Source organism: Sinocyclocheilus rhinocerous, unplaced genomic scaffold, assembly GCF_001515625.1.
Source record: "Sinocyclocheilus rhinocerous isolate Xijiao unplaced genomic scaffold, SAMN03320098_v1.1 scaffold1255, whole genome shotgun sequence".
In the NCBI taxonomy this organism is placed as follows: Eukaryota; Metazoa; Chordata; class Actinopteri; order Cypriniformes; family Cyprinidae; genus Sinocyclocheilus; species Sinocyclocheilus rhinocerous.
In genome coordinates, this window is record NW_015644619.1 from 81,140 (window position 1) to 91,504 (window position 10,365).

At 40.7% G+C, this 10,365-nt stretch overlaps 2 protein-coding genes across 2 annotated transcripts in view; one reads left to right on the plus strand and one right to left on the minus strand.

The window, feature by feature from the left end:
• Positions 1-516: 516 nt before the first annotated feature.
• On the plus strand, positions 517-7,195 carry LOC107758455 (complement C1q tumor necrosis factor-related protein 4-like). The gene is made up of 2 exons (XM_016576186.1): positions 517-664; positions 6,186-7,195. The coding sequence occupies exon 2, from the start codon at positions 6,191-6,193 to the stop codon at positions 7,193-7,195; it is 1,005 nt and encodes a 334-aa protein (XP_016431672.1). The 5' UTR covers positions 517-664; positions 6,186-6,190.
• A 3,058-nt stretch (positions 7,196-10,253) lies between these two features.
• Positions 10,254-10,365, minus strand: part of LOC107758456 (NADH dehydrogenase [ubiquinone] iron-sulfur protein 3, mitochondrial-like) — an 8,320-nt gene continuing 8,208 nt past the window's right edge. The window contains exon 12 of the mRNA XM_016576187.1: positions 10,254-10,365. Within this exon, the coding sequence (XP_016431673.1) occupies positions 10,342-10,365 (24 nt within the window). The 3' untranslated portion in view covers positions 10,254-10,341.

Below are 10,365 nucleotides of genomic sequence, written 5' to 3' on the forward strand. Positions count from 1 at the left end.
TAAAGTGGAATAACAAACAAAATCCATCTCTTACTCTGTGTAAAATGTCTCTCCTCTGGAACTCTGAGTAATGACTATGATTATGTGCAGAGGTGTGAAATTACCACAATTGTTGTGGCAAAACTAAAACCTGTGTGTATTTATTACAGTCTGCCATTGCACTTGGGTCTTGTGAGAAAATACACTTACATACATAAGAATAATGCATACAGCCGTTTTCATATTAAGTGCGCATAAACACATGCATATTCGCAAAATAAGATCATAAGAGATCATCATGCCCAGTTTGGCTTGCTCTTAAACAGATGTTTGCTCATGGACAACAGGCAACACCCCCTGGAGTCTTCCTATTGATAGTCCTTCCAGAATGGCTGTTCGTTAGACTGCTCCAGAGTCCCCCAATCAGCTTGCAGCTCCCCGATTGCTCATAAATCCTCCAATGACTGTATTGGAGAGTGTGTGTGTGTGCGCCTTTTTGTGACAAATGAGGACATAAATTTGTATAATGACCATGAATGTGTGGGTGTGTGCTGCACCAGACATCAGCAGCAGCAGGTTGAGAGAAGAAAAGAATAAAGGGAGAGAAAGAAAAAGAGAAAGACACTTCTTCATTCAGTCCTCTGAGAGAACTTCAAGACAGCTTCCTGCAGCTCTGACCACACAGGTAAGAACAACAGCATTAGGATGTGGTTTCTCTTTATCTCTCTCTATCTTGTGATGCAGTGGCGATTGCACCCAACCGCTTTGTATTCCTCTTTTATCTGATCGGTGTAAACACTCTATCAGAGGTGCAAACTTATACGATTGGTCGTATACCTCTCTGTGCTGCAATTGTCCTGATGTGTTACTGCCATTTAATGACCATATGAGATGAAGGGAATTGATCTACTTTTGTGATAATGCTCTACGGTTCTCTCTGATGCTGATGCTGCTATTGTTGAATATAGCAGAGAGCAGAGCTGCAACAGAGGTAAACCTTTGGCTGAACGCTTTGAAAACAGCACATGTGGGGTTGATACTGACAAAGCCAGGTCGTACGCTCTCCACGCTCATATCTACATCACATCGGGACAGCGTGAGCGAGGGAGAGAGACAGAGAGGCTCTTTGTTGCTAATAGTGATCTGATACGCATCTGCACTGCCAGGGAGATTTCCCCGAAGACACTAAAAACCCATTCAGCTTCCACATACATGTGTGTGTGGAATAAGAAACTGAATATTTATACAGATAAACTCATTAAAATTGTATGAAATGACTATCTGGCTTCCCGATAAATGTCCGTGTCCCTATTTATAGATGTTAGCATGTAGGTTAAGATAGAGGAAGGGTATTGCACATTTCCATGGCAAAAATCAAACACTAAAGCACATGCGGTTCTATTCACACCATAAGTCAAAGATGTTTTATTGTGCAAGGATCACTGTAAATGAAAACATTAATTAGCTTTGATTCATATCCACAGCATGTTTAATTGGATGCGTGGAGAGTGAATGCATAGAGTCTATTGTAAGGACACATAACACTGATTTTATTATACAATTCCTGATGTATACAGCATACATATTTATAGCATAGTTTCAGAATAATTTCTTAGCTCTATACAATTACTGTAAATATTTTTAACCTTTTTGAGTGCAGAATGGTGTATTTGAGGAGTTGTTATTAAGGACATTGAAATAATTTTTTGTTTTTTGCTTGTGGCATTGAGATGAGTAATAAGATGATAGTCTGAGTGAGAGATATTGTTATTTATGTTTATTTTCACAATAGGCTGTGCATGACGTATTTTGCCGTAGTCTAACAGAAGAGGTGTTGTTGTGTTTTTATTGGCAGCAGGTTGTTCGTACACTGGGTTTACCCATGTCACAGATGACAGATTACACACACACATACAGGGCAGCAGGCGAGCTGTGCCGTTACCCAACTTTATTCAATTTGACTGCTGCAGATTACACAGTGAAATATTGAAGCAAGAATAATATTCAAATTGATAGTAGTTCAATTTACAACCACTTAGTAGTCTAATGGAATGCTGTAACTGTGGAGAATGACTGATTCTGTCTGTCGCTGGGAGTTTCTGGAGACGCCAGCTGTCGGGTTCAAGCCCTCATTACACACACAGAGTGGTGACTGTCATCGTCCCAATATTTAAATGTCTCCTCACTTGGCTTTCATCTTCCTCCTGTTCTACTTCTGTCGTTGACTTATAAAACTTATCTTTTTTGTTTATTTTTTTCTTCTGATCTCCAGCACCTATATCCTACCCTTCTGTAAAGACTGCTGTATTTTGTCTGTGTGTGTTTGAGATTTATTAGGGTGTGCTGCCAGAATAGAGGGTGTGTGCATGGCTGAATGGTTCAATGAAAGTGGCAGTATCAGAGTGTGGTACCAAAGGCTGTTAGGGAAAGAGAGAGAGAAAGAGAGAGGAGATAACTGGGCCCCGGAGCATAAACTCACAGGCACTGCACTCTTCAGTGTATGCTGATACTCCACAGACCCTCATTAAACACCACAGTCGTGTCACACACACTGCCCCTCATGTGCTGAGTGGAGTTTCACAAGCAAACTGAGGCCAAGTGTGTCCACTCCTCTTTACCTGCAATCACATTTTGCTTTATATCACTTCAGTGCTCCTGTTGATGAATGTTAGTATTTCCTGTGATAAAAGCGATTATGTCCACAGGCTGGAGTGTCAATAATGTATCGCCTCTTTCAGCAAAAGCTTTGTGAATGCTACAGGCCACCTAGTATCGGTCCATGGGGAAACGTCTATTGGTGTCTGTGTGTATATTGTTGCTATAGCACAATTTCTGTGATGTAAGGGGGCATTTACACTTAGTCACTTAATGTGTTTTACATAGCTTAAAGGGATAGTTCACCCAAAAAAGAAAATTTGATGTTTATCTACTTACCCCCAGGGCATCCAGGATTTAGGTGACTTTGTTTCTTCAGTAGAACACAAACAAAGATTTTTAAAGCGGTCATATGATGCGATTTAAATTTTTCCTTTCTCTTTGGAGTGTTACATGCTCTTGGTACATTATGGAGGACTGTTTCCTGAACCTGCAGTTCTGCATAGCCTGCAATGGGTCTGTGCTCAAAGGCTGTTCTATAAAGTTGGGCAGTTCCAACTTTGCAAGGACAGTCTGGCGCTTCATTGGTCTGTGCAAGAAACTGAACAGTATTTATATAGTTTTTTACCTCTGATTCACCGTCAATGTCCGAACTGTCCTGAGCGCATCCTGTGCGCGTTCGCGTCTTCTTCTTCAGCCGGCGCCTGACGCATCTTCTTCTTCTTCTTGCTCTACGGCGGATCGCAGACTTATAAGTGCATTACTCATCATGCGCCGGCTGTTGAGAACGTACTCAGGACAGTTCGGACATTGCAGTAAATCAGAGGTAAAAAACAATATAAATACTGTTCAGTTTCTTGCATTTACATGAAGCAAAAATTCTTACTGTCTACTCTATTGTGATGTATATCCGACATCTTGTGAATCTTGTTGTATGTAAAGTTCACTTCTCATGAACATTTGACGTCAGAATTGACGAGGCCTGTTTTTTTTGTTAGAATTGCCAACACAAATGTTTGGTCTGAGTGAAATTATAACCAGCCTATAGCCAGCTGAAAATGGTTTTGTAGCTAGATGTGACCATGTTTCAAAGAAGCCAAATGAAATCATACAAACAGTAATGTATATAAACAAACATGGGCAATCTATAAATGCATTAAAATGCATATTAGGCATGTTTGATCTCAGCTGTTGCATATAGACATTTTGTGTTTTTGCTTCACTGAGCTGAAGGGTTTACTCTGCGTGTTCTCAAAGGACGTTGCAGTTCAGGATTCGGTCAGGATTCGGTGAGGAAAACGGTGAAGCTGAGAACACAAGAAAGGCATTGACAAATATTGATGTCTCCCTCCTCAGTGTTCAGATTGTTAGGGCATAAAAGCATTGCTCAGCTAAAAATAGTCACTGAGCTGAAGGGTTTACTCTGCGTGTTCTCAAAGGACGTTGCAGTTCAGGATTCGGTGAGGAAAACGGTGAAGCTGAGAACACAAGAAAGGCATTGACAAATATTGATGTCTCCCTCCTCAGTGTTCAGATTGTTAGGGCATAAAAGCATTGCTCAGCTAAAAATAGAGATCAAACAACAGGAGGAAAATGTTATTTTGTTGTTGTTACTTAACCCACCAGCACATTTTAATATCCTGTCAACACTCAGTCAAACATTAAATGTTAAACAAGTATGCAATCAGTAGTAAATGCTCCCAGGATATTTCATGAATGATTTACATGACACTACGCCATTTAGTTTGAAACAGATGGAGGATGTAGATCAGAATCATATAAAATCAAATATTTCTTAAAACACACTTCTTATGGGCTAGATCATTGTTTTTAGGTCAGCTAAGACAATGATATTTTTGGAAAATCCTAGCATAACCACCTACACATGCTGATTTTAGGCGTTTCACATGAATATTCTTAAACTGTTCAAATACCAAACAGAACGCGGGCACGCTATTTTTAGTGTGGCTTAGCTCAGTGTTTCATCCGTGAAACAGAAGTCCAACTTCTCTGGCATCTCAAGAGATCTCATTAAGAGCAAAAACCTCTTTGCAATTTCTCTTTTCATTTTTATTCATATTTCAATGTGGCAGAGGGATGATGAGCTCCATCCATCATTAAATCAAACAGAAGCTTAAGGTTTAATGTCTTAATTCATGCAAGAGACACATTATGAAGAATATTTAACAGCATTGTATAGACACAATAGTTACCAGGTGTCCTGCAATATCCCATGTACACTGCTCTCCACGTAGGCACACGCTCCTATGGGCCGTAGATCAGCGGATGGAGGGCTGGCAATATCTGTGTCACAATAAGAGGTACTGAATACAGCCTAAGCTCATTTGCAGTCTATGTGCAAATCTATAACAATCACTATCCAACCCTTTTAATATGAATCATTTGATGAATCACAACAAATGGGGTCTCTTCACAGCTTCTCTCTTGATTTAAAGGGGTCATATGGTGTTGCTAAAAAGAACATTATTTGGTGTAATGAAATGTGTTTATGCGGTTTAAGGTTCAAAAAACACATTATTTTCCACATACTGTACATAATTGTTTCTCCTCTATGCACCGCCTTTCTGAAACGCGTCGATTTTTACAAAGCTCATCTGTCTGAAAAGCGAGGTGTGCTCTGATTGGCCAGCTATCCAGTGCGTTATGATTGGCCGAATACCTCAAGCGTGAGACGGAAATGTTACGCCACTTACCATACTGTGATGCCCTGTCCGGCCGGAGCGATGATTCAAAAACATGAAAACCTATTATAAACTCGGGCTAGAGTGAGCAGAGGCCGGGGGCTAGAGTGAGCGGAGGTCGGCTTGAGTGAGCGGCGGCCAGTGGGCTTGAGATCGGTGCGGCAGGCAAGCTTGCGGCAACATTTGGGCGGCGTTATGCAATCTTCCCACATCGTGACGTAGACATGTGGGGGCATGTTAGAACGAGCCGTTTTAGGTAGGTGTGGTTAACTCTTAACTTTTATAAAGAATATCTCTTTAGATTTGAGACTTTAGTCTTTGCAACTTTACAGATCTTCTTTATGCACCAAGAGCTTGTAACACTCCAAAGAGAAAGGAAAAATTGAAATCGCATCATATGACCCCTTTAAATAAAAATGCTTCAGAAATGCACCCACATGTTTTTGTAATCTTTTTGTATTGATTGCCATGATAGATACACAAAAAAATGGGGTGAAAATTTGCAGTGGGATTTGGGGATGGGACCCCCCGAAAGCTGTGCAGAACTGATCTGAAATTTCAGTCTCAGTGTTCTGTCACCTCTAGTGTTCTGCTGTGATGTGCTGATCCAGTGTGTGTCCTATTACCGCTTATCTCAGGGGAAAAGAGAGAGGGTCTGATAATACAGCTCTCATCCTGCTGTATCTACTAAAGGCACTGATCTGTTCTGTTTTGATCCCACCTCCCGCTGGCACTTGTATGCATAATGATTGCTCTTTTTTTGGAGCTGATGTTTTGATAACGAGCAGCAGCTATCATTTACAAGCTTAACTGTTTTAAATGAGAGTGTTAAACAGTTTTTGTTTATGTTCACGGCTTTGTCGACGATAATTAACAGAGCTGTTTTATTATTCTTTATTCCCTCTGCAGTTAAAATGCTGCCTGGTACCAGGCTCCTGCTGCTGCGTGTGCTGTGTCATGTGACCACCGCATTGGCATTCGCCCGCATGTCTGACGCCGTGGAGCTGCGGTCCGCGTTCTCTGTGGCACGTACCAGCAGCATGGAGGGAGGGCCGAAGATGGTCGTCACCTTCGACAAGGAGTATGTCAACATAGGTGGCGATTTCGATCCGAAGGCTGGCTTATTCCGCTGCAGGATTCCGGGCGCATACTATTTCTCATTCACGGTGGGAAAGTTCCCGCGTCGAGACCTGTCAGTCATGCTGATGAAGAACCGCAATGAGGTTCAGGCGATTGTCTATGACGAGAACGCCGGAGAAGAGCGGAAGGTGCAGAGCCAGAGCGCCATGCTGCAGCTTGATTTCGGAGACACCGTCTGGCTTCGTCTTCACGGAGACCCTCGCTACGCTATCTACAGCAACACGGGCCATTACACCACCTTCAATGGTTACCTGATCTACCCCGATGTATATGGCTACCAAGAACCCACACGCAAAGATCATGACAGTGACCATCAGCCACCGAAAACCAGCGATCACTCATTGTCTGAGCATGAAAATACAGTTACCAAAGACACTGCTGTGAGTATGAAAGAAGAGAGACGGGATGAAGAGATAAAAGAGGAGGACGGGAGAGATGGAGAGGAGGAAGATGACGGCCAGCGGTCAGCATTCTCAGTGGGCCGCACTCAGAGTATTGTGGGAGTAGATCAAGGATACCCTGAGCACCAGCCCATCATCTTCGACACAGAGTTTGTCAACATCGGCAACGACTTCAACTTGAGCTCAGGTATATTCAAATGCAGAGTAGCAGGAGCCTATTACTTCTCCTTTAATGCTGGCAAGCTGCCCCATAAGACCCTGTCAGTGAAACTGATGAAAAACCATTTGGAGGTACAGACCATGATCTACGATGACAGCGACACTGAGAAGGCCCTGCAGAGCCAGAGTCTGATGTTGTCACTGCAGGCTGGAGAGTGAGTGACAGGTTGCTGGATTATTGCCCAGCTGGAGCTTACGGAGGGATGCTATTGGGAGGGGACATTAATGTTTTTGATTAAGAATTACGATGGAATGGATAATTCATTTATAATAAATACTGTAACATTCCATAAAAATAAGAATTGTCCATTTTGAATTCGTGGTGACTTTAGGGCCAAAATAAAACATAGAATATACAGCTTGACTGAACGATCTGAAATTCTTAACACTAAAGCACCTATCTCTTCAGAGGCAGTTCATTAGACAGCTCCAACTCAAAACTGTTTAAATAGAAATATTAAATGCATGCCTATTTCAAATAAGAAATTTTGTTGTCTTTGAAGCTTTTGCATGAAAGATTTGCACGAGAGCACTGTCTTCTGCTTCTTCGTCTATTATTTCCAGTGTAAAATCTGTTTATGGCAAAAAAAAACAAAAAAACAGTGATGACAATGGTTGCCTTCCAGTAAATCATGTAGTCATTCATGTAGTCAAATTCACATAGTCAGTCAATGATCAGTCAGGTTTTGGAACAGCACTACACATTTAAACCGAGGACCGCATCTGTAAATTTACTTTTGTAAGGTCCACCCAATTGGCCCAACGAAGGTATCCAGTGGTAGTTGAAAGTTTACAGTGTGTCTATTCAATGCGCAAAGTAATTACATTTAAAGTAAATTCTAATCTGACTCCATTTTATTATGACCTCGAATTTAGGTTAGAATGACAATTATTATTGATTGTTCATAGGATAATTTATCTAGACATCTGATTATTCTATTTAACTCTTTAGTCTTATTGTACTTGTTCATTCGGATTACTATAACACTTCTGAGTCTCATACCGGCCGGGTATACAGATTTCGTACTCACAAACTTGTCAGTCTTGGTCATTAGACAGAGGCGATTGACTAATATTCTAGAAGGCCCGTACCTACTTTGCTCATTCTAGAATATATTATTTAGACCCCATAGATCTGAACACACTTAATAAATGAATGAATGAATCTTTATTGTCATTGTATGCACCAGTAGTACAGAGCAACAAAATAGTGTTAGTGGCTCTTTAAGACACCAGATAACAAGTAGAGAACAATAAGTAATAAATAAATAGAACTGTAACAGTAGTACAGCAACAGTATAGTGTAATAAAGTGAGATTGTGCATCAGCAGTCTAATAACACCTCACGGCTATATGTAACACTCACACTGTCTGCTACACTACGTGCAAGTAAAAAAAACAATACACAGAACATAAAAAGTTCATATTTTTGCTGCGTCTGAATGCGCCACCATCTAATTAAGGTAAAACTATATCTAACCAGAGGTCATGACCATTCCATTACCATAGAACCAAGGTGACCAACTTAACTTCCTCTAATGGTAACTTTATATAATCATGCCATGGTTTCCCATGTACACTTAGTTAGAATAATATTACAATAATCAGAAGTTGAGGCTCACCCCTATTTAGTCAACAACAACACTGTTGCTCTAAACGGAAAACCCATGATTAGCCTCTACAGTCTAAGTATACATGACTAACGTCAATGTGTTAGTCGGAGCTCTAAAACATCAGTTGGTGTGGCCCTCTGCTCCACCTAAGCTGCATTTTAGTCTCTTACTAACCTGAACTTAGATTTGCGGTGTTATGGACAATAATCTCAGAGTAAGTCAGAATAAAATCAAATGTAACAATTTATTATCAGTCAGGTAAATATGTTGATTTGATTTGATATCTCTGAATTGACTATGTAATTGGCATAATACATAAGACATCAAATCCTCAAAGATAAATCTAAAGTAAAGGATGTATTCCTGACTTAAGAAAAAATGCATAGTATAGTGTGTGTGGACACTATGGGTTCATCTGGCTACAGAAGCACCCTGATCTTCTTGCCAAATTTCTCAGACCAAGACCAATATCTTCCAGGTGGAGACAGAAACTAACAATTGGAATTTGCATTGATTAAGGCCTAGACGTGGAGAGTTTACACCTTTTGGGGACAGATTGTAATTTGCTTGAATGACACTAGGGAATGGCACACCCTCTACAGTAAGCAACATATCTCTAAACTCTTAGGATCTGTATTAACTTTTAGTCTACTTCTTGTAAGATTAAGACCATTGTACCAGTCGCATGGAGACAATTCAAATGATACCCAACATGACTGTGAATATCTCTTGCATTCATGTAGAACATTATATTATGCTTTTGACCATTCTGAGTGAGCTGAGGGGAAGGATGAGTGAGGGGAAGGATGAGTGTGGGGAAGGATGAGGGAGGGGAAGGATGAGTGAGGGGAAGGATGAGTGAGGGGAAGGATGAGTGAGGGGAAGGATGAGTGAGGGGAAGGATGAGTGAGGGGAAGGATGAGTGAGGGGAAGGATGAGTGAGGGGAAGGATGAGTGAGGGGAAGGATGAGTGAGGGGAAGGATGAGTGAGGGGAAGGATGATTGAGGGGAAGGATGAGTGAGGGGAAGGAAGTGGATGAAAAGGAACAAATGTGAAAAAGTTTTCCTGCATCTTCTCTCAGTGAGATGTGGAAACAGATGTCTGTATGTTAATACACTGTTTGTATTGTCCGTATCTGAGAAGATCAAAGCGCCTGAGGTTCTTCGAGTCTTACACTATGTTTGGACAGAAGTTTGGCCAAACATAGTACAGGCTGACAGATTCTAAAGGAACAATGATTTTATTCACTGCCCAATATATCTGCTGTACACCAACTGATGCTAATGATTTAAGTGCCGTAAAAAAAAGTAGTTTCGGTGTATGCTGGATTCTTATTGTGGAAGAAGCCAGTCCTCAGAAGCAAGAAGCAAGCCAAATAAAAACTCTGAATGTAAACTCTTTCTTTTGTCTTGTATTTTTCATTAGTGTAATTATTACATCTACAGTGCTGTCACTCCTACCAATTATATTTTAACCTGTAAAAGGATTTTTCTATGATGAATAAATGAAATGAAGTTTTCAAATATTTGAATCGAGTAAATATTTGAAAATCCCTGCTGAAAAAAAAAAAGTATAAATAAGAAATGATATGCAGAAACAGGAGCAGTTTTCGTTGTTTTATTTAGATGTAGCACAGGGTCTTATTTACATAAATACGTTCTGAGGATTCATCTGAGAGTATGATTAGAACTCTAAAGGGTCACAGCACGGGGGGG

Coding starts and splice junctions, on each gene's coding strand:
- LOC107758455 (XM_016576186.1), top strand. CDS start 6,191: ATGCTGCCTGGTACCAGGCTCCTGCTGCTGCGTGTGCTGTGTCATGTG.